Source organism: Sturnira hondurensis, unplaced genomic scaffold, assembly GCF_014824575.4.
Source record: "Sturnira hondurensis isolate 20B ecotype Veracruz unplaced genomic scaffold, ASM1482457v3 Scaffold0003801, whole genome shotgun sequence".
Classification (NCBI taxonomy): Eukaryota; Metazoa; Chordata; class Mammalia; order Chiroptera; family Phyllostomidae; genus Sturnira; species Sturnira hondurensis.
In genome coordinates this window covers 6,428,590-6,453,144 of record NW_028076432.1, presented here as the reverse complement: position 1 = coordinate 6,453,144, position 24,555 = coordinate 6,428,590, and the positions used below count along the sequence as shown (strand labels likewise).

General features: G+C 35.7%; 1 protein-coding gene across 15 annotated transcripts in view; it reads left to right on the top strand.

The window, feature by feature from the left end:
• The window catches only part of PICALM (phosphatidylinositol binding clathrin assembly protein), a 120,246-nt gene that overhangs the window by 34,665 nt on the left and 61,026 nt on the right, over positions 1-24,555 (top strand). For all 15 annotated transcript variants that reach the window (XM_037042891.1, XM_037042890.1, XM_037042893.1 and 12 more), the window contains exons 2-4: positions 3,264-3,406; positions 7,641-7,716; positions 11,065-11,167. In XM_037042891.1, the coding sequence (XP_036898786.1) occupies positions 3,264-3,406; positions 7,641-7,716; positions 11,065-11,167 (322 nt within the window). The remainder of the gene's footprint in view (positions 1-3,263; positions 3,407-7,640; positions 7,717-11,064; positions 11,168-24,555) is intronic.

Below are 24,555 nucleotides of genomic sequence, written 5' to 3'. Positions count from 1 at the left end.
TTACTCTTTAGTTTTTATGTGGCCATTTCTAAAACATTGTTTTCATAAGCATTACAATAAAAACCCTTATTTGTTAGATCTTTTTGAGCTTGAAATTTGAAAATTTTCACATGTATTGGCCTCAGCTTTGTTTTTCAACCTTTTGGGAATAGCAGGTTGTGCAAACAATTGTAATTGTTGGTTTAATAAATGTAAAAATTAACATTTGGATACTTTTCTTTAAAAGTGAGGACTGTCTTTATACATACTAAAATGAATATTTATTCAAAAAGTAAGAGTGACCACTGTATGTGAGGCACTATTCTAGGCCTTTGGGGATACAGCAGAGAAGAAAACAGCCTTTCCCACATGACATTTATAGTTTAATTGGGAAGGGCACACTTTTAACAAATGCCCAAGGCTTTGTTATTTTTTGGCAAATATTCAGATTCACTCACCTGATAAGATGATATTTGAGCAACGATCTGTCAGAATAAAGCAAGGGGGCAAGAAGTATAGATAGTTGAGAGAAGAGTACTTTTACTCTAAGCAGAAGGAAGAGCAAGTGCTGGGCACCTGAGGGAAGAGTACTTGGCTTCTGGGAGGCATTACACAGGAGATGTCAGTGTCACTGAAGTGAAGTGATGCTGGGGGAGAACTGATCACAAAGAAAATGAGAGATAGATTATGTGTACTCTAATACATAAAACACTGTAGTTAAAACTGAAATTACATCTTTGGCTTCATTTAAAATCAGACTATCTGACTAATACTGCAGTTTACTTAGCTCTGTGATGAATAATGTGGAAATGGCTAACAAAAATGTTAGCACGCTCCTTTTTAAGTTTTCTCATTCTAGTAGAAGAGAATGATTTGGAAGTAAATACTTATAGTGTAGAGTAATTCTGTAGTATGGAATTATGTGCCAGCTTTAACACCTTGTTGGAGGTCTTAGTGAAGGGAAAGACTTCACAGAGGGGATGGCTTCATTTATTTTGAAGAATGAACAGTGATGGAATGATTATGGTATGAAACAGCAAGGTACATCAGAGAAAACTGTAGGTTCGTGTTGGAAAGTGAGATTCAAGGAGAATATTGACAAGGATAAAATGTATGCCATCCTTTAAGCAGTGGAGACATTGAGGTTAAGCAGTGATAGTGTTGTGTTGTAGGTCATTGTGTGACCAGCTTAGAGAGTATTTGGTGGTGTGGCAAGGATGAGTCCCCCAGTCAGGTATTATTAAAAGTGAAGAGGTCAGTCAGTCCACCATTTCTCGGTGGGGGCACTCTGAGGTGGGACAACTTTTAATTGTGGAGTTCTGATTGTACATTGCAGGACAGTCTTCTTCATCCTTGATATTAAATGCCATTAAAACCCCTCAGCATGATAATCTCCCTTCCCAATTTTTTACTGCTCTGAGAAGCGGTAGTACTTCTTAAGAAATAAGTGAGATTTAAACTCTGACTTGGCAGTGGTAGTGGGATAGAGAGGAAAAACTGGAATTGCTGGACAATTAGGAGACTTGTTTACTGATTGGCTTTAGGGAATGTATATAAACACACACAGAGGTAGGAGTACCTTTGAGACAGTATTGCGACAAGAAATTTTGTGACAGATTGTTTTAAAAACGAATAAGGTATTGAGGAGTAAACTGACTATTGATGTGATAATGAGGAAGTAACATTTAAGAACTGAGTAGCTTATCAAGACAGTTTCTGGAAGGATATAGAAATTATAAATATAGGAAAAAAGCTAGGAATATAACGTCTTATAATTAGGTTTAGAACTTGACCATTGGTGCTTCAAGTTTTAAAGAATTCACAATGAGCAAGAAATAGATAGGTCTGCAGTAGGTTGTATTTTGGGAGGCAGAGAAAGCTTAGTTTTGGAAATAAGGCAAGTACAATAAATATTTTCAGTGCCATAGGACAGGTATAAAAGTAAAAAGATTTAGAGAAAGTAGAGATCAAATTCTGCTTTTTACTATCAGGAGCTAAATAAACCATGCCTGGTAAGTGGAATGTACTATTGCAGGTAGTCTGAAAGCCTGTGTCATTGTTCTGTTCCGTGGATATTCTGTTTGACAGTTGTGTTTCATTCTTTAAGAATTGTTGGCTAGGTTAACTGCTTATCTAAATGGATTTGCTTATCAAATGTTACTTTGTATAATAATTGGACCTGTTAGAATAAACATTCTTGAAAGATAAACATAATTGGTCATAGTTATATTGATGTTTCTTGCTAGCAATCAAGGCCAAGTTAGGTCACTTGAATTCATATTTAAGCATTATGCACTGAGGATTAAAAGTGGACAAAACTGCTAATGAGTCATGAATTACTTTAATATTTTTCTCTTTATGGTAGTTACAATTGAGATACATACTTTAAAAGTAAAACAACTGATTTCTTGGTCTTTTAATTCTTTAAATTGGATCATATTTTGTATTTTCTTTTTTGTTAACTTTGCCAATGATAATCTCTTAAGCAGATTGGAGGTCTGTTAAGAGCCTTTTTTCAGTTTTAGTGCTAAAACAATTATATGTTAGACTATTTTATAGTAATGCTTTCAGCTTGAAACATAAAATTGGAAGTTATATTGGTTTAACTTTTTCAGAGTAATAATTGAGTAGAATTCTTGGGTTGTTTCTTACTAGGAAATTTATTGCAATAAGAAACTTAAGTCTATTTTTCAGTTTTGTCAGTGTTAGTTGCAATGAACTGGCACCTGAGATAACATAGTAGAATGGAAGGGAGAAAAGAATGAAAATTATTTTATATAAACAAACTGAGAATCCCACCCTCTATAAGACCACATATCTGTTATCTTCCTAATGGTGCACACACAGTATTCTAGGGAGGGTATTAATAAAGGTAGTTTGACCTTTAGCTTGTTCATGCTTCCACATGTATGATTTTTTTAAAAGTTCTTTTAAGGTAAAGTTGAATAATACTAGTAGTGTTAACTCTGAAGGTTTATGAGTAGTAAGAGAATTGTGAAAGTTCCTCAAGGCCTTGAAACAATTCCCTTTGAGGGTGAATTACTCTTTGAGGAAGTTTGATTTACCTTCTGGTGTTACTGATCATTTATGCGATCCTAAGCTATACTCTGTTCACTTCTCAGGTAGATTATAGTGATTGGTGTCAGTTGTTTTTCGGAGATCTTTAACAGCTTTTCCAAACTACCTCTTGTTGCTACACTGTGTTAGATTTTCCCCCTGTTAGAAAATCTGGTATTAGCAATAAATTAAAGCCAGAGAATAAATTATTTTTTCTTTTATTGCAGACTTAATACAGTGCACAAATGAGATGAATGTGAATATCCCGCAGTTGGCAGACAGTTTATTTGAAAGAACTACTAACAGTAGTTGGGTGGTGGTCTTCAAATCTCTCATTACAACTCATCATTTGATGGTGTATGGAAATGAGGTAAGAAGAATTTTTGGTTAATGAGCATACTGGTGCATTGACTGATTGTTGAGTTTGCTTCTTCCCCTGAAACTTAAGGAATGGTTTCAGCAACGGAATAATAATAGGTGAATAGGGCACGGTGCCTACAAAGAGATATAATTGTAGAACTAACAATTTGGGAAAAGATGGCTTCTAAGCCAGAATGCAGAAAGTGGGTCAGAGCATCAGGGGTTTCAATAATGAGATCAAGAAGCAGATATCAATGCCTGGAGGTGGATTCTGTAGGCAGCACTAGTCTTCATAGGCCTTGAGTATAGACTGTATGTTTATTTATATCCAGTTGCTTTTTCACTATAGACCAATCAGATTTGTCTGATCTGATAAAGTTGTCTGCTGGAGGCACTTTGCCTGATTCAAGAGTGTGATGGCCTTTTGGTAGAATGACTGATTTTAAAGAAAGCCTCCTTCAGCAGAGATGAGACATGTGTCTAAAGTTTTCTTTACCCAAATGGGGGGAACAAATAAGATATATAAGCTTTTGCAGTTTAATGTTTGGAGAGAGTCATCTTTTTTTTAATGCCAGTCTAGCAGCTCATTTTTGAGTTCTTACCTTAAATGACTTTCTCAGCCCAATATACTTAACTTGTAAAATTGTGTTAAAAGGACGATTTAAAATTATGTTTAAAAAAAAATAAAATTGTGTTAAAAGAACATTTGAGTGGAACTAGATGCATCTACATTGGTATATGCGTTAGAAAAATGCAGCCCATGGGTTCCTGGGAGATAGCTTCCATAGAAATGGGAAGGGACATTAGTTATTGGCATTAGTCTTTTGAGCATAATGACTTTCAGGCATCCATCACTTTACTCATTTTTAGCTTTTCAGTCATGAGACTCTTCTGTCATCTTTGATATATACCAATAGAGCATCATTAAAGTTCAGAATTAAGAGAGGAATTTGTTCACAACTTTATCATTGCAACAGATCTGCTTGCACATTTTGATGTTTCATTTTTGGTCCTTCTCCAAAAGTACTTTTATAGCTATATCTAGATACAATATGTGGTTTTTAAATATATTGTCACATAAGCATCTCCATGTTTTATGTTCTTTGTATTTATCATCTTTATTACATAGTTGATAATGTGTACTGCATGTTTTTTTAAAAAAAATATTTATTGCTCTGAGGGGGGTGGAGAGAGAAAAAGATACAGATTTGTTGTTCTGCCTGTCTATGCATTCATTGCTTTATTCTTGTATATGCCCTCACCAGGGATTAAACCTGCAACCTTGGTGCATTGGGACAGTGTTCTAATCAACTGAGCTACCCAGCCAGGGCTTCATGATTTTATTAGCTATTCCCCTTGCCAGAAATTTAGTTTTCTTATTATTCACTATTATAGCACCACTTTGAATAATTTTATTTGTAGTTTTTAATAAGAAATTATTTCCAGAAGTGTTACCTGGAAGATGATTACTGGTCATTAGGCATGACCATTTTTTAGGTCATAATATATTGCCATATATTACTCAGTTGCTTCTTTTTTTTTTTTAAGATCTTATTTATTTATTCTAAGAGAGAAGGGAAGGGAGGGGGAGAAACATCCATCAGTTGGCTCTTCTGCACTCCCAGCTGGGGACCTGGCCTGTAACCCAGGCATGTGCCCTGACTGGGAATTGAACCAGTGACCTTTTGGTTTGCAGGCCAGTGTTCAGTCCACTGAACCACACCAACCAGGGCTCAGTTGCTTTCTAATTCATTATAACCAGTATACAGAATCAATAGAAATACTTGGATATACTAATTTCAATGTAACTTGAAACATTTTGATCTTAACTAGGATAATTACTTTTATCATTAATATGTTTACTTAAGATTATGATCATTTAGTCCAAAGAATATCAGGCTTATATGTATTTTTCACTTAAAAAAATGTACACTTGGACATTTTTGGACTCTTGAACACATGGACTTATATTTCATGGGTCTACTAATATGTGGATTTTTTCAATAAGTACTGTAAAGGCATTTTTTCTTTACCAAAAATTTTAATAGCATTTTCTTTTCTCTAGCTTACTTTATTGTAAGAATACAATATTAATACCTATTAACAATCAATAGTAGGCTGATAGTAGTTAAGTTTTTGGTGAATAAAAAGTTATATGTGGGCTTTGGACTACTCTGGGTGTTGACACCCCCAACCCCCACATTGTTCAAGGGTCAACTGTAGTTTATTCTTTAAAAAGAAAAAGCCACAAATATAACCAACTGCAATGCTAGATAAACAGGCTGTAAATAAGGTAGTAATATTAGAAGCAAAACTTTGATAAAGGCTAAGAAGCAGAAAGTTGATTGCCATTCTTTACAATTGACTGAAGGGAGGAGAAAGATAGCATTTCGGTGTGGTTTTTTAGATAAACTCATGTTTAGTTTCCCTTAAGCAGCTACAAGAAATTCAGTGCTCTGCTAATTTTTTTTGTGCTATTTTATGCAACCCTTGGGTTTTCACAATGGCAGTTGTTATTAGTCTGTGAGAGAACATGCATAGAATCTTATGCTGTGGGGTTGGGGATACCGTGAACAGTGGTTCTCAAATAAGGCAGGGAGGAGGGTGATTTCCCCCACCCAGGTACATATGTCCCACCTGAAGGGGATGCTACTGGCACCTAGTGGGTTGAGGGCAGGGGTGCTTTTAAACATCTTATAATGCACAGGACAGGCCCTGAAAACAAAGAATTATCAAAGCTTACGAAAATCAGAGCCTAATATTGCCATTTTGAATAGTTTGTTTTAGGATAATTGATGAAAGGTGAGTCCCTGATACACAGATTTTTTTTCAAATCCTGGTTGGTTTATTTAAGATGATTTCAGATCAGCAAAATTAAATTGGGAATGATGGTGTGCATCCAAATTGATGGTAACCCTCTGCATATTTAAAAAAAAAAAAGGGAATCCTTGGAAGTAAAATTGCAGGGAGTTTCTTTAGCTCCCTTTTATTAAGGTTGTGTGCAATGGGAAGTTAAGATAGTGTTCTGTGGTAAGCAGTTTGGGGGGAGCATTTTGAGAAGATGAACTTTTAAATACGTGTTGACCCAACAACTCAACCCCAAGTATATATCATGAAAAACTCTTGTATGCTTGTATATGGATATCAAGTACAAAGATGTCGATTTAACATTGTTAATAATAATGAAATTGGCAAGAACTTTATCCATAAAGAAATGAGTAATAATATTATAGTAGTTCATTGAAATACTAGAACATCATTTAAAATGAATGAGCCCTGGGTGGTGTGGCTTAGTGGATTGAGCACTGGTCCAAATGGCTACCAGTTTTATTTCTGGCTGGGGCACATAACTGGGTTGTAGGCCAGGTCCCTCCACTGGGGGCATGTGAGAAGCAACCAATCATTTGTATCTCTTGCACTTTCCTGTTTCTCTCCTCCTCTTTCGCCTTCCCTCCCTGCTCTCTCTAAAAGTAAATAAGTAAAATCTTTTTTAAAAAGAATTTTAAAATATCACAAATATTTAAAAAAATAAAATGGATGAACTAAGTCTGCATATATAATATGAATAATTCTTGGAGAAAAGTTGTTACAAAGCACATTAGAAAAGAAGTACAGTATTATATTTCTATAAATTTAAAATAGAAAACAAAATTATGTACAGTTTATAGATATATAGATATATATATATATATATGTAGTAAAATTATTAAAACCCATGGGAATGATGTATACCTACTCAGAAAAGTGATTACTTCTGAAGAGGGTGAGAAGGAATGGAATTAAAAGTGTGTATTCAATAGAGTCTATAATGTTTTGATTCTATAAGGAACTCTAAGTATTGTAATGTGTTTATATCTAGGCAGTGGGTAAGAGGGTGTCTATAATATTGTTCTCTTATACAAGTATTTTGTGTTTTTTAAAAGTCAAGATGCCACCTAAGTATGATTAGCTGTAGTACAAATGTACTGTAAAAAAGGGCAAAATAGTTACTGAGTTTAATGTGCCCGTTTTTATTTTGGCTTAAATAACTGTGGATGTTAGGCTTTAATAAATATTTGTATGCTAATGAAAAATATGTATTTTTAGGTTTGGTAACTAGTTTAACCAAAGGAAGACTATGGATAAAAAATTTAAACTAGATAAGATTAATGGAATATGTTAACCACTTTTCTCCCTAATTCTCAAATTAGAGTTTGTTGGATGGCAGAATTTTAATTTGACACAATTATTTTTTGTTTTTTCAGCGTTTTATTCAGTATTTGGCTTCAAGAAACACGTTGTTTAACTTAAGCAATTTTTTGGATAAAAGTGGATTGCAAGGTAAAAACAACTTACTATAGAATATCAAGAGTGACCCCATGTGATGATTCCTGCAGAGTTGAATTTTGTCTTTTAGAACATGTGCTGTAGAGGAACCTCTTATTTCAGTAATTGCAGGGGAGAAAAAACTATTTTAGTGTGAAGAATAAGATTGACTTAACTACTTGACAGCTAAAGCTCTTTGAGAAACAGTATATAGGGTTGTGTTTTGAAAGCCTGGATTTTGGAACTAGATAACGTAGGTTTGAATCCCATCTCTATCATTTACTAGCATGAACTTGAACAAGTTACTTCACCTCTCTGTACTTGTAAAATCAGGAATAGTGATACCACCTATTCTGTAAGTTTTTGCATGAGACTTAACGTAGCTTTAATCAATAAATGTAAAGTGCTTAAAATAATTCCTGGCACACAAGAAACACTATGTAAGTATCTTCTTTCATTGTGATTATTAATATTTTATGCTTTATTCCGAGGAATGTAGTTGGGAATATTTAGTAGCAAAGATAAACAGTGTTTTATTCAGATAAATTGGTCATTGATACTCACACCTGTTTTTTTTTTTATCGTATTTTACTTTTAATTTAGTTAACTTAAAATTCCTGTAATTTGGTGTTGCAGCCCTCCACACATAATTCTGTCTTAATGGCATCTGTTGTACAATACTTATCCCAGAACCAGGTCATTAGCATTATAGAATGTCGACTCTAGGAAGAAACTCAAAGGATGTACTAGATGACTTGGGAATATCCAACAGTAAGGCTCAGTCTGGGAAATGTGTTTAGAAAAGGTAAGGTTTTTGTGCTGGGTATTGAAAAATGGACAGAGACACGAGTTGGCTTAAGCAAAGGTACACAGATAAACATGGATGTGAAAGAACATGGGGTATTTGAGATTTATAGAGTAATGAGTGTGAACAGGATGTATGGATGATGTATTGGAGAATGTGTAGTGGCAGATAGCTCTCAGGCAGCTCTTTGGGGCCATAATCAAGCAAGGAAGAATTTGATGAAGTTGGGGTTTTGTAATGTAGTGAGAAATCATGTGAGTTTCTTGAGTTGAGGGAGAGGGAGAGGAAATATGTATAATAAAGCAAGCATTGTAGCTCAGTGCAGGTTGGATTAGAGCGAATAAAATTTTGAAGACATTAAGATTGTTGTGATCATCATTTCAGTCATTCAGTGGAGAGTTAATGAGAACCTGAATTGTGGTTCTTGTGGAGATAAAATCAGTAGAAGTTAGGGACTGTCCAGGATTGTCCATTTTCAGTACTTGTTTATTTTTGGCAGATGGAAGTATTAATTAGAATGAATACCTGTCTTTTAGAGATTTTGGAAGACCAGTAATCTATACATAGGACCAAGATTACAAGATTGATTACAAGATTGATTTTACTTTAATGAAGAATATAATGCTCTAAGTAGTTAAGGAAAAAAATTAAACAGGAAATCTGTTTTTCAAATTAAAAAATCTTAAATAGAAGCTAGATATATATACTACAGATAAAACTGGAGCTGCTTTGTTTTGAGGGACATGAAAGAAACCGCTGGCTCATCTTTTTATTTCTGCCTTTCCCCTTTGTTTATTTGAACTAAGAGTCTGTGGGAAATACTATGCAAACTACTACTCTAGAGCAGATTATATGCATATGTCCAAGTGAGGTTTTTTGTGCTTATTAGCCACTTTCTTAAATGCAAGTTAAGCACTTCTAATGATGAAGTTTTAAGACTTACTTCTTGTGTGCAGAGAATAGTTTTTAAGCCTTTTATTCGAAGCCCATATTCTGAAGAGATTATAAAAGTAAGACCAAAATAGTAATTAAAACCATGTAATTAATTGGTGTTTTAGAAAAGGAATTTTGATTGTTGATAAATTTTGTTGAGCCCTGGCTGGTGTAGCTCAGTGGATTGAGCACTGGCCTGCGAACCACACGATCGCGGTTCGATTCCCAGTCAGGGCACATGCCTGGGTTGCAGGCCAGTTCCCAGTAGGGGACACATGAGAGACAACCATACATTGATCTTTCTCTCCTTCTCTCCTTCCCTTCCCCTCTAAAGATAAATAAATAAAATATTAATAAATAAATTTTAAAAATATATATATATTTTGTTGGGTAGAGTTATATTTTACTACAAATGTACTAGGTGTTATACTAGGTGTATGTAAATATAAATAAGCTTCTTGTGTAGTGAGTGAGGTACTGTGTGTATATAATAGCCATAAGCTGTATTTGAAGTAAGAACAGTGTGAGAACTCAGGGAATTCAGGGAAGGTTTCACAGATTGAGCCTTGAAGGATGAAAGGTATTCCTCTCAGGAGAGGATAAGAGTCAATTAGAGGGAACAGTGTGAACTGAAGAGCTGAAGAACGAATGTGTAACACCTTATTGAATACACTAGTGAATATGAGAAATTAGGAATGCAGTAATTTTTTTATTTTGTTCACTGATTTTTCTTCAAGTTGCACTTAATAAATGTTGTGAAATATTTGCTGAATAAACGGTTAAATCCAGTCGGTTCACATTTCCCTTTTTTTGATTGTTCTGTCTTTTTGAAGTAGCAGAGAGAATTATTAAATAAAGTTAAATTTGTTAAATGAAGATGAGCCAAAAATAAAATGTACCTGCTTTTCAATTGGTAGGAAAAATTTATAGATTTCCTTGAGTGAGGCAATAACTAAAATGCCATTTTTTTCCCTTTTATAACATTGATTAGATTTTATGTTGCTGAAATTTTCAGATCCCATGATTGTGCTGAAACAAAACTTTAGGGTGATTTAGGTATTCATTTAGAAAGTTTTATTGAAACCATAATTGTTTTTTGTTATGCCTTAACTTACATATTGACACTTCTTTCATTGTACTATGCAGTTATTTTCTGTACTTTTTAATAAGATTGGCATACATGGTTATGGTTGTTCTAAATAATATACAAATAATAATTTCTTAGATAAGAGAATTATAAAACTGCTAAATGATTTGAGTAGTAGGATTGTGGTTCCATAGGATGTTAAATTTGAGTTACGAGGTTACCAAGTAGTGTAAGATAACATCTTTTTCTAATTCCTAATAAATAAAAGATAGGTATGATGATTAGAAGCTGAGCAGAATAATTGTTTTAGTGAAATTCTAAAGGGGAAGGTTTTTCAAAGCAATATACAACATATCTGACTTAAAAATGTGAAGTCTTAGAGATTTTAATCTGATATTACTCATTAGTCATTTAATTTACACCATAAAATTGAGTTCCAGTATCAAGACATTATGGTCACTGGACAAAATGAGTTGGTTTTCTAAGCAAATTGAAATTTTAATAATTTATGAAAACTTTCTATTTTTTTTTTTTACAGGATATGACATGTCTACATTTATTAGGCGGTATAGTAGATATCTAAATGAAAAAGCAGTTTCATACAGACAAGTTGCATTTGATTTCACAAAAGTGAAAAGAGGGTGAGTTAATCTTTATTTCCTTTTTTCTTGACATCTAATGGATTTGCATATTTTAAAATGTCAGTCATAAATATTATTAGATTATGAATTTTATGGAATTTTGAAATCACTTTAAAAAGATTGAACTTCAGGTTGTCTTGAAGATATACATTGGATACTATTTGCACTAGGGTAATTTAAATTTTGTAATAATTTTTTTGAGATAATCCACCTAACATAAAATTTACCCTTAATGTTTACAATTCAGTAGTTTTTAGAATATTTACAAAATTTTACAACATCACTACTATCAAATACCAAAGCATAACATTTAAAAAAATTTTTCTATTTTTTAGTTACATTTGACATACAATATTATATTAGTTTCAGGTGTACAACCCAGTCATTAGACAAAGTAATCACCCTGATAAAACTACTACACATCAGACACCATACATAGTTTATTCAGTATTATTGGTTAAGTTCTCTGTGCTATATTTTACATCAACATGGCTATTCTGTAACTACCAGTTTTGTACTTATAAATCCCTTCATCTTTTTCACCCATGCCTCCAACACCCCTCCCATCTGGCAGTCATTACAATGTTCTCTGTATCCATGAGTCTGTTTCTCTTCTGCTTATTCATTTATTTTGATTTTTGATTCCACAAGCTAAGTGAAATCATCTGGCAGTTGTCTTTCTCTGACTTATTTCACTCAGCACAATACCCTCTAGGTATATCTATGTTTCAGAATGACAAGATTTCATTGCTTTGTGGGGGTGGTGCAAGTCATTCCCTTGTATATATGCATCACTTCTTTATCCATTAATCTATTGATGGACACTTAATTTGCTTCCATATTTTGGCTATTGTAAATAATGCTTCATTGAACATACAGATGCATGTGTCTTAGATTTAGACTTTGGGATTTCTTCAGAAAAATACCCAGAAATGGAATTCCTGGGTCCTCCTTGTCTCCTGTTACATTACAGCCTTTGTTTTAAAGTCTGTTTTGTCTGATACAAGAATTGCTACCCCAGCTTTTTTGTTTCTTTATTTTCATTTTTATGAAATACCTTTTCCATCCCTTGACTTTTAGTCTGGCAGTTCAGTTACTGTATTCATTTTTGACTTGTTTTATTTTATGGTTCCTATGTCGTTTTTTTAAAGATTTTATTTATTTAGTTTTAAGTACTTTTTATTGATTACGCTATTACAGTTTTCCCAATTTTTCCCTCTTTATCCCCCTCCACCCTGCCTCCCCCAACCCGCCAGCGTTCTGCGTCCCATGTAGTTCATGACCATGAGTTGTACATACAAGTTATTTGAGTCCTCTGTTTCCTATACTATTTTTAATCTCTCCCCATCTATTTTATGCCTACTAATTATGCTTCTTCCCTGTACCTTTTCCCCCCTATTTCTCCCTTCCCCTTCCCCACTGACCTCCCTCTCTGTGGTGTCCATTTCTCTGGTTCTGTTCCCGTTCTGGTTGTTTGCTTAGTTTTTGTTTTCATTGTCTTGTTTTTAGGTTTATTTGTTAACGGTAATGAGTTTGTTGTCATTTTATTGTTCATATTTTTGATCTTCTTTTTCTTAGATTAAATCCCTTTAACGTTTCATATGATAAGGGCTTGGTGATGATAAACTCCTTTAATTTGACCTTGCCTGGGAAGCACTTTATCTTCCCTTCCATTCTAAATGAAAGCTTTGCTGTATAGAGGAATCTTGGATGTAGGTCCATGCATTTCATGACATAGAATACTTCTTTCCAACCTTTTCTTGTCTGCAAGATTTCTTTTGAGAAGTCAGCTAGTAGTCTTCTGGTAACTCCTTTGTAGGTAACTGTCTCCTTTTCTCTTGCTGCTTTTAGGATTTTCTTTGTCTTTAATCTTGGGTAACTTAATGATGATGTGCCCTGGTGTATTCCTCTTTGGGTCCAACTTCTTTGGGACTCTGGGCTTCCTGGAAGTCTGTTTCCTTTGCCAGACTGGGAAAGTTTTCCTTCATTATTTGTTCAAATAAGTTTTCAATTTCTTGCTCTTGTTCTTCTCCTTCTGGCACCCTTGTAATTCAGATATTGGAACATTTCAGGTTGTCCCAGAGAGTCCTCAGCCTCTTCATTTTTTTGGATTCTTGTTTCTTCATTCTGATCCAGTTGGATGTTTATTTCTTCCTCTTGTTCCAAATCATTGCTCTGAATCCTGGTTTTCTTTTTGTCACTGTTGGTTCCCTGAATATTTTGCTCTATTTAATTTTGGCTATCTTTCATTTGTTCTTTCATTTTATCAACCAAGCTCAATCAGTTCTGTGAGCATTTTGATTACCAGGGCTTTAAATTCTCCATCAGACAAACTGGCAATCTCTTCATCACTTAGTTCTGAGGTTTTGCTGTGTTCGTTCATTTGAGCCATGTTTCTTTGTCTTGGCCCAGCTGATGAGCTGTAAGGGGTGGGGCCTAAGGTATTCACCTGGGCAAAGCAACCCTCTTTGCTGCACTGGCTGTGGGGGAGGGTCTAGAGAGGGAGCAATGAAGCTGGCCTGCTCCTCTGTATTGTACTTTCCAACAGACTCAAGTGTCAGACTGGAAGTATCTCGACCATGGGAACCCCAGCCTTAGCCAACTGTCAGCTCTGAGTCTCAGTTTTCCCCCTAAGTCAGTCACAGGTCTGCCAAGCCCGGCAGTCAGCCCTGCCCCTCGGCCTTCTGGCCACTGTTTCTCTGAGTTAGCTGTAGTTTTGCCTTACTAGTTTGGTTGTCCTGGTTGTTTTTTTCTTTAATTCCTTGGTTGTCGAAGTTCATTGCAGTTTGATTTTCTGGTGATTTTGGTGGTTTATTGATTTTAGATTGGTCGTTATCCTCCTTTTGGTTGTGTGAGGAAGCGAAGGGTTTCTACCTATGCTCCATCTTTGCTGGAACTCTATCTCTCTATGTTGTTTTTTATGGTCTTGAAGTTCTTGAGCATCTTTGTAACAATTGTTTTGAACTTGGTATATGGTAGTTTGCTTGCCTCCATTTCATTTTGTTTTCTGGGGATTTCTCCTGCTCTTTTATTTAGGGCATGTTTCTTTGTCTCCCCATTTTGTCTGCCTCTATGTGTTTGTTTCTGTGTCAGGTAGAGCTGCTATGTCTTATGTAGTAGGTGCCCTGTAGGACCTAGTGGCACAGCTCCCCCCACCCCCCAGGTCATTTGAGCCAGGCATTTCAGGTGTGCTCTCATGTGGACTGTGTACTCTCTCCTGTTGTAGTTGAGCCTTGATTGCTGTTGGCATCTCACTGGGTGGGATTGACCCCCTAGGTCAATCAGCCAGGGGGACTGGTTGGGATTACAGCAGAGGAGTTGCTGTTTAGGGGCTGACCCCACAGAGCAGAACTTACTTCAGTGGGTCTCTGGTACCCACTCAGTCTTCCCTTTGAGTGTATAATTGGTGGAGGTGGTTGGATGATTATCTGGTGTGGTCTGAAGTTGGCCACTGGATGTGCTGGCTCTGGGTCGTCCTGGGAGGTGCAGGCCTAAGTCAGCTGCTGAGTGTACCCTGCCCCAGGGCCACCTGGCATGAACTACATACAAAGCAGTCTTCAGACGGCTGCTACCTGTTCTGGGCTAGGAGGTGCCCAAGTGAGGCCAAACTGTGAACTGAATCTAGCTGCTGCCTTGGTTCACTTAGCTAGAGTTATGGGGTACACTGAGGCTAGGGAGCTGCTTGTTTGGGGAACCTTTGAGAGAATTTAGGAAAGTCCTCAGCGTGAGCCAAGACAGACAATTTGTATGGAAAAACCACCAGAGGTGGTTTAGGTGGGCTCAAGAGTTGGGTGGGACAGGGTCTCTGGCAGTCAGCAAGGCAGGTTGAACAGGATTAACCAGGTTAATGGAGGCTCAGATATGGCACTACTAGTGCTCGCAAGGGGCGGGCTCAGCAAAGGAACAATGGCTTCTGCTAACACTTCTGTCTGGGAAAGACAGCTGTCCTTTCAGCCCTCGCCCCAAAGCAGCACAGTTCACTTCCTTCCCTGTATGTCCCTGGCATCTTTTAAGTTGCTAACTTGGGGCTGGAACTTAGTAAGTAAGTTTGAGTAGGTCATTTGTGGGCTGTTTAAGGGGAATACCTGGGACTCCGGAAGTCCTCCATTTCATTTAGCTGCAGTCCCTCTGGTTTTCACAGCTGGAAGTTACTGGGATTTTTCTTCTCCCTCTGGAACCATGAGCTGGGGAGCTGCGTGGGGGACTGGGTCTTCTTGCTCCTGGGAGACTTCTGCAGCTGAGATATAACTTATTTTTAAGTATTGGTATCGGAACTACAAGTCTGCTTTCTGTCTCTGAGGATTTGCCTACTCAGACATTTTGTGTAAATGGAATCATGTAATACATGGCCTTTTGTGTCTGGCTTCTTTCACTTAGCATAATGTATTCAAGTTGTAGCATCCTAGTTGTAGCATAGATCAGTACCTTGTTTCTTTTTACGGCTTAGTAATATTCTGTTGTATGGATTATACTACATTTTGTTCGTTCATCAGCTGATGGACATTGGAATGGTTTCTACTTTTTGGCTATTAGGAGTAATGCTGCTATGAGAATTGGTGAATAAGTTTTTGTGTGAATTCTTTTCAGTTCTCTTGCGTATGTACCTAGGAGTGGAATTGCTGGAACATAAGTGAACTTTTATGTTTAGCTTGAGGAACTGCCAAACTTTAAAAACAGTTGAACTGTTTTTACATGCCCACCAGCAATGTATGTGAGTTTGATTTCTACACATTATTGTAAATACTTGTTATTGTCTGGTGGTTTTTTTTTCTATTATAGCCATCCTAGTGGGTGTAAAGTGGTATATCATTATGATTTTTTTGTTTGCATTTCCCTGATGGCTAATGTTAAGTGTCTTTTTATAACTTTATTGGCCATTTGTATATCTCCTTTTGAAAAATTTCTGTTTGAATCTTTTGCTTGTATTTTAATTGGGTTATTTGTCTATTTATTATTGAGTTACAGTAAATTTTTAATATAGTCTGAACACCAGTACATTATTATATATTGACTTGCAAATATATTCTCCATTGCTGTGGCTTACTTTTTTACTTTCTTGATGGTATCTTTTGAAAGACAAAGTTTTTTAATTTTAATGGAGTACAGTTTATCTATTTTCTCTTATTGTACTTTTTGGCATCATGTCTACAGAAACATTGGTTATTCCATGGTCACATAGATTTACTTCTACTTTATTTTTTCTTAAGTGTTTTGTAGTTTTAGCTCAGACATTTAGGTTTTGATCCATTTTAAATTAATTTTTGTATATGTTGTGGGATATGGCTTCCAATTCATTCTTTTTTATGTGGATAATCCAGTTGTCCCAGCACGATTTGTTGAAAACATTTTTTTTTCCTGATTGAAGGGTCGTAGCACCTTTGTTGAAAATAAATTGGTCATAAATCTGAAGGTTTATTTTTGGACTTTGGATTCTATTTTGTTGATCTATGTTTATCTTCATGCCAGTTCCACACTCTCTTTATTACTATTGCTTTGTAATAAGTTTTGAAGTTGAGAAGTGTGAGTTTTCCAGTTCTATTCTTATTTTTCAGTAAGAATGAAAGAATAGTTGTTTTAACTATTCTGGATCCCTTTCATTTATTTACATAGGAATTTTAGGGTGAGCTTATCAATTTCTCTAGAAAAGGCAACTGGGATTTTGATAAGGAATGCACTGAATTTGGAGAGTATTGTGATCTTAACACATTCCTAATCTGTGAACATGAGATATTTTTCTGTTTTTCTTCTTTGTTTTCCTTCACTAGTGTTTTGTATTGAAGGTTCTTTTTAATCTCGGGTGCATAATATGAATTTATTTTTTGCTGTGCCCTAAGTAATAGTTTTCCTGGTCCTTGAACTCATCACTTGAGTGATATAATCAGTGCTTCTAAACCTCATAGTGTTTACTAGGATATTCTTAGGATGTATGACGAGACCTCAGGAAAAAGCCACTGAAGACATTCTTAGGAGATACTGATGACCCTTGTGGCTGTGAAAGCCTGCCCTGAAGGGAATCTGGCTTCTGCAGAAATATTCTGGTGAATGCCATTTTAAGTTTCCCTTTTGCTCGAAGATCTCAAAGGTCTAAGCAATTAATATGGTTCTTTAAACTGTTCTCTTGAAATGTTAAATTACCAGGTTGAAATTTAAAATTCAGTATAAATATATATGTAGTCTCTTAGTATTCAGGCATTTTAAAGTTGAACTTACATATTCACTACTCTAAATTAGTCAAGAAGTAATTAGCTTGGAATTTAACCAAAAATAAAATCCACAGATTTTATTTTATATATTAAGGACTTTCTAAAAAAGTATAGCCCTGGCTGCTGTGGCTCAGTGGATTGAGCGCCGGCCCACAAACCAAAAGGTCACTGGTTCGGCTTCCAGTCAGGGCACATGGCTGGGTTGCTGGCCAGGTCGCCAGTAGGGGGTGCAGGAGAGGCAACCATACATTGATACTTCTCTTCCTGTCTTCCTCCTTCCCTTCCCCTCTCTCTAAAAATAATAAATAAAATCTTTAAAGAAACAGGGCACCTGCTTTGAAAAAACAAAGTGTAGTAGAGAAGTTCATTATAGTAGAGAAGTCTGATTCTTAATCCTAATATTGTATTAAATAAACCATTTTATATTAATACTTCATTGTTAAGTATGTTTAGTAAAAATGATCTTCAGGGTATGCTGTAGGTTTCAGATTAATAGACTTTAAAAATAGTAACTCCCCCCACCACCACACACTAATCTGGAGAGTCAGTCTTGAGATTGAGGAGAGTTACTGCATTTTTGTATTTAATAGAGCAAATTTTTATTATTTGTATGAGTACAGCCCTTAGTCATGCCCAATATAATTAGTATTGATTTGAAAGAAAATACTCTTATTTAATACTAAGGAAAAGAAAAGTGAATCAGCAGGAGCCATAACTGAGTGGAACTTACCAAGAAGCACAAAGTTGACATAGAAAAACAGATACGTATACCTCCACACACACACTAAATTGTATAAATAAGAAAGAAAAAATATAGGACATAGGGTATAAACTGAGGGCATGAAAATAGTTAAAATTTATTATATCATGGCAAAAATCCTCAGTAGACAGTTTCAACTGTGGAAAGGACTTACATAGCAAATACTAAAGTATTATTTATTAGGGTAATAATTTTATATTGAATTTATTGGAGTGACATTAATAAAATAAAGATTTCAGGTGTACAGTTCTATAATTTATCATTTGTATATTGTATTGTGTGTTCACTCCCCAAAGAGAAATCACCCTTTATTATCATTTATACTCCCTTTACCCTCTTCTGCTTCTCCCCAACCTCCTTTCTCTCTGGTAGGGTAGTTTTTATCTTTACAAAAATAATAAACTTTTAAAAAATTTAGGCAACATGAAGCAATCTAACTGGTTAGGAAATGTTAACATTTCAGTGTATCTAATCTGCTTTCTGTAAATAGAAATAAATGTGTGTGAAAGGAATAGAAACTTACATGTATTATAATTTATTATTTAATGTCACATAGGGAATTATAATATTTAGACATTTTTGAAGACTGTTTTTCTCCCCTACTATGTAATTTAGATGTTTTCAGTATCTGTGCTTATATCCATCTCATTCTTTTGAATGGCTCTAGAATTATGTTCTAGAGGTACATGTGGTTTATTCTTATCTTTTATCTCATAAAAGCAATACATTAGCTATCCTTTTGCATATGGTTGCTTTCTTAAATGGAGTTTTCTAAAGAGTAACTTCTTAGCATTGATATAGGTGAGAGGATATATGTACATTTAACATTTAAATGGAAAACACTGAATTGTTTTTTATAAAAGTTTTGTTAGATTATTGATTTTAGATAAAGGTAAAAAATGTCTTTCACTGCATTTCTTCCATTCTCATGAAAGTGTATCTCATTAGGTCTTTATTTTATATCAGGTGATTGAATAATTCTTAATAAATGGTGATAATTCAGCCTCTTTTTTAAAATGCCGCTTGTACTTTGTTAATTGCCCTTCAGTGTTGTTTGCCCAGTTCTCTATTGGTTTTAATTCTTTTCTGTTGCGTTGGATAGTGTTAAGAGTACGCAGACTGTTTAGTTGGAAGAATCTGGGTTTGAATTTTAGCTTTACTCCAGTTAGATGAGGGACTTCAGGAAGGTATTTCAGGCAGCTTGCTGACTTTTAAAAAGTAACTGTATTTCGAAGTAGTTTCACTTTTAGAAATGCTGTAAGAGTAATATAGATAACTCATATTCATTTTACTCAGATTCACCAGTTTTTGGGTTTTTTTTAATCCTCTCCCGAGGATACATTCATTGGTAGAGAGACAGACATTGATCAGTTAGTTGCTTCCCATATGCACCCTAACTGGGGATTGAACCTGCAGCCTTTTGGTTTGTGGGATGATACTCCAACCAACTGAGCCACCTGCCAGGGTGAGATTTACCAGTTTTTAACATTTTGTCATATTTGCTTAATATTCTCTCTCTGTGTGTGTTTATACTTTTTTCCCTGAACCATTTGAGAAGGGATTACGTACCTTAGGCCTTCTTATAATTTATATCCCTAATTCTTTCGTTCATTTTTTCATAATAACTAGGCTCTTTTGTTACATATCTATCAGCTTGCTAACTTCACATTGCGGCACACAAACTGATACTGTTTTTATAGGACACAGTGGGTTGAGGCTAAAAGGTTCGGAATGAAGATCTTGACACATCTGTAACCCACTTGTAGAATACATAGTAGTATGCTGCAGCACAGTTGGGAAACCTTGAATAGCATTTATCTATCAGGATTGTTGTGGGAATCAAATGAAATATTGTATTTAATGCTCATTGGTAGATGGGAAACACTAAAAAATAAGCGAAACACTTTAACAAAATAAGCTTTTTGTGTATTGAAAGTAAATTATCATGGCTAAAAATACCTTTTCCCTGTTACATTAAACATTAAAAGCTTAAGGTCTGTTGCAATCAAAATTGTTACCTTTGTTTTTATGGCTTTTGTCCTTTTTAAAAATACATATTTTATTGATAATGCTATTATAGTTGTCCCAACTTTTTAGTCTTTTGAAAAAATTTTTAATTATTTTATTGTTGTTCAATTACAGTTGTCTGTATCCCACCCCCAACCCACCTCCCTCCCTTGCTACCACCGTCCCCCTCCCCAGGGGAGGATTGGTTTTGTCCATATGTGCTTTATAGTAGTTCCTGAAAACCTTTCTCCCTGCTGTCCCCTCCCCGCTCCCCCCTCCCTGCTCCCCTCTGGCTATTGTTAGATTGTTCTTAATTTCAATGTTTGTGGTTGTATTTTGTTTTCTTTTTTCTTTTGCTGATTATGTTCCCAGTGAAGGCAAGATCATATGGTATTTGTCCCTCCCTGCCTGGCTTATTTCACTTAGCATAATGCTCTCCAGTTCCATCCATGCTGTTGTAAAGGGTATAAGCTCCTTCTTTCTCTCTGTTGCATAGAATTCCATCGTGTAAATGTACCATAGTTTTTTGATCCCCTCATTTACTGATGGGCACTTAGGTTGCTTCCAGCACTTGGCTATTGTAAATTGTGCTGTTATGAACATTGGCGTACATAGGGTCTTTTGGATTGGTGTTTCAGGGCTCTTAGGGTATAATCCCAGCAGTGGAATTGTTGGGTCAAAAGGCAGTTCCATTTTTAGTTTTCTGAGGAAATTCCATACTGTTTTCTACAGTGGCTGCACCAGTCTGTATTCCCACCAACAGTGCACTAGGGTTTCCTTTTCTCCATATCCTCTCCAACAGTTATTTGTTGATTTGTTTATGTTGGCCATTGTTGGCTGGTGTGAGGTGGTACCTCATTGTGGTTTTAATTTGCATCTCTCTGTTGGCTAATGGTGCTGAGCATCTTTTCATGTGTCTCTGGGCCCTCTGTATGTCTTCCTTGGAGAAGTGTCTGTTCAAGTCTTTTTCCCTTTTTTTTCCCCAATTTTTTTATTTAATTATTTTTCAAGTACAGTTTTCTGTCTATTACTCCCATCCCATCCCACCCCCCATCCTCCCCCCTCCCTCCCATTTCCATCCTTCTCAGTTGTTGTCCATGTATCCTTTATATAGGTTCCTCTAAATCCCTCCCTTATTCCCCCTGAAATTCCCTCCCCTCTCCCCTCTGGTCACTGTCAGCCTGTTCTCTATTTCAGTGTCTTTGGTTATATTTTGCTTGCTTGTTTGTTTTGTTGTTTAGCTTCCTGTTAAAGGTGAGATCATACGGTATTTGTCCTTCAACACCTGGCTTATTTCACTCAGCATAATGCTTTCCAGTTCCATCCATGTTGTTGCAAAAGGTAGGAGCTCCTTCTTTCTTTCTGCCGCATAGAATTCCATTGTGTATATGTACCATAGTTTTTTGATCCATTCATTTACTGACGGGCACCTAGGTTGCTTCCAACTCTTGGCTATTGTAAATTGTGCTGCTATGAACATTGGGGTGCATAGGTTCTTTGGGATTGGTGTTTTAGGGTTCTTAGGATACAATCCCAGCAGTGGAATTGCTGGGTCAAAAGGCAAGTCCAATTTTAGTTTTCTGAGAAAATTCCATACTGTTTTCCATAATGGTTGTACCAGTCTGCAATCCCACCAACAGTGGACCAGAGTCCCCTTCTTTTTCCCGTTTTTTAATTGGGTTTTTTGTCTTCCTGGAGTGGAGTCCTGCGAGTTTTTTATATATTTTGGAGATCAAGCCCTTGTCCAAGGTGTCATTGCCGAATGTTTTTCCATAGGATTGGCTTTCTTTTCATTTTAATATTGTTTTCTTTAGCCATGCAGAAGCTTATTAATTTGATGAGGTCCCATTTGTTTATTATTTCCTTTATTTCCCTTGCTTTATGGGACATACCTGTGAAGATGTTGCTGCATGGAATGTCTGAGATTTTCTCTGCCAATGTTTTCCTCTAAGGACTTTCATGGTGTTACAACTTATTTTAAGTCTTTTATCCACCTTGAATTTATTTTTGTGTAAGGTGTAAGTTAGTGATCAAGTTTCATTTTTTTGCATGTAGCTGTCCGGATCTCTCAACACCATTTGTTGAACAGGCTATTTTTACTCCATATTACTCCATATTATTCTTTTTCCCCCTTCGTCAAATATTAATTGACCATAGAGTCATGGGTTTATATCTGAGCTCTCTGTTCTGTTCCATTGGTCTGTGTGCCTGCTTTTATGCCAGTACCAGGCTATTTTGATTACAGGAGCCTTGTAATACAGTTTTATATCAGGTATTGTGATCCCTCCTACTTTGTTTCTCTTTCTCAAAATTGCTGCAGCTATTCTGGGTCATTTAGGGTTCCATATAAATTTCTGAAATACTTGTTCTGTATCTGTGAAATATGTCATGGGTACTTTAATAGGGATTGCATTGAATCTATAAATCAGTTTGGGTAGTATGGATATTTTGATGATGTTAATTTTTCTGATCCATGAACATGGTACATGTTTCCATTTGAATGTGTCTTCCTTAATTTCTTCAGCGTTGTATAGTCTTCTGAGTACAGGTCTTATACCTTTGTTAGGTTTATTCCTAGGTACTTTATTTTTCTTGTTGCTGTATCAAATGGGATTTTTTTCCTGATTTCTATTTCTGATGTTTCACTGTTGGTGTACAAAAACGCCTTTGATTTCTGAGTTTTGACTTTGTATCCAGATTTTTTGCCAAATTCATCTATTAGGTTGAATAGTTTTTTGGTGGTGTCTATAGTATTTTCTCTCTCTATTATCATGTCATCTGCAAACAGTGACATTTCATTTCCTCCTTTCCAATTTGGGTGCCTTTTATTTCATTTTCTTGTCTGATTGCTGTGGCTAGGACTTCCAGTACTATGTTGAATAGGAATGGAAAAGTGGGCATCCTTGTCTTATTCCTGATCTTAGTGGAAAATCTCTAAGTTTTTGCCCATTTTGAGTGTGATGCTGGCAGTGAGCCTCTCATATTTGGCCTTTATTATGTTGAAGAATGCTCCCTCTTTTCCCACTTCAGTGAGTGTTTTTATTGTAAATTGGTGCTGTGCCTTATCAAATGCTTTTTCTGTATCTATTGATATGATCATGTGATTTTTGTGGGGGTTTTTTTTTTTTGGCTTAATGTGGTGTATTATGTTTATTGGTTTTTGAATATTGTGCCATCCTTGCATCCCTGGGTTGAATCCCACTTGGTCACGGTGTATGATCTTTTAAACATATTGCTGGATGTAGCTTGCCAATATTTTGTTGAGGAGTTTAGCATCTCTGTTCATCAGCGATATTGGCCTGAAGTTTTCTTTCTTTGTTATGTCTTTACCTGGCTTTGGGATTAGGATAATGTTGGGTTCATAAAAAGTGGTTGGAAGCCTTCCATCTTCTTGAACTTTTTGAAATAATCTGTGGAGTATGGGGATTAGCTCTCCCTTAAATGCTTTGTAAAATTCTCCTGTGAACCTGGTCCAGGGCTTTTGTGTGTTGGAAGCTTTTTAATTACTGTTTCAAGTTCATCCAGTGTTACGGTCTGTTCAGGCTTTCTGCTTCTTTTTCATTGAGTTTTGGAAGATTATATTTTTCTAGAAATTTGTCCATTTCACCTAGGTTTTCATATTTCTTGCTGTATAGTTCTTGATAGTAATTTCTTGTAATCCTTTGTATTTCTGTGGTGTCATTTGTAATCTCTCCTCTTTCATTTTTGATTGTGTTTATTTGGGTCCTCTCTTTTTTCTTGATGAGCCTGCTTAAAGGATGGTCTATTTTGTTTATCTTCTCAAAGAACCAGCTCCTGGATTCATGGTCCTTAGAATTGTGCTTTTAGTCTCTATGTCATTTAATTCTGCTCTGATCTTGGTTATTTCCTTCCTTCCACTTGCTCTGGGTTGTCTTTGTTGTTGTCCCTTGAGTTCTTGTAGGTGTAGGGTTAGGTTGTTAGTTTGAAATGTTTCTTTTTTAGGTAGGCTTGTATTGCTATGAACTTCCCTCTCAGGATTGCCTTCACTGGGTTCCATAAGTTTTGGATTGTTGTTAGTTCATTTTCGTTTGTTTCCAGAAACTTAGTGATTTCTTCCCTAATCTCATTGTTAATTTTTCATTGTTTTAATAGCATGCTATTCAATCTCCACGATTTTGAGTGTTTTGGGTTTTTTTCCTTGAGGTTGGTCTCTAGTTTTTTCAGTCCCTTGTGGTCAGAGAAAATGCTTGATATGATTTCAATTTCTTGAATTTGTTGAACTTGTTTTGTGTCCAATGGTGTGGTCTGTCTTTGAAAATGTTCCTTGTGCATTTGAAAAGTAGGCGTATTTTGCTTTTTTGGGATGAAGGGAGCTCTATATGTATCAGGTAAGTCCATTTCTTCTAGGGCATTGTTCATTGCCACAATATCTTTGTTGATAGTTTGTTTGGAAGATC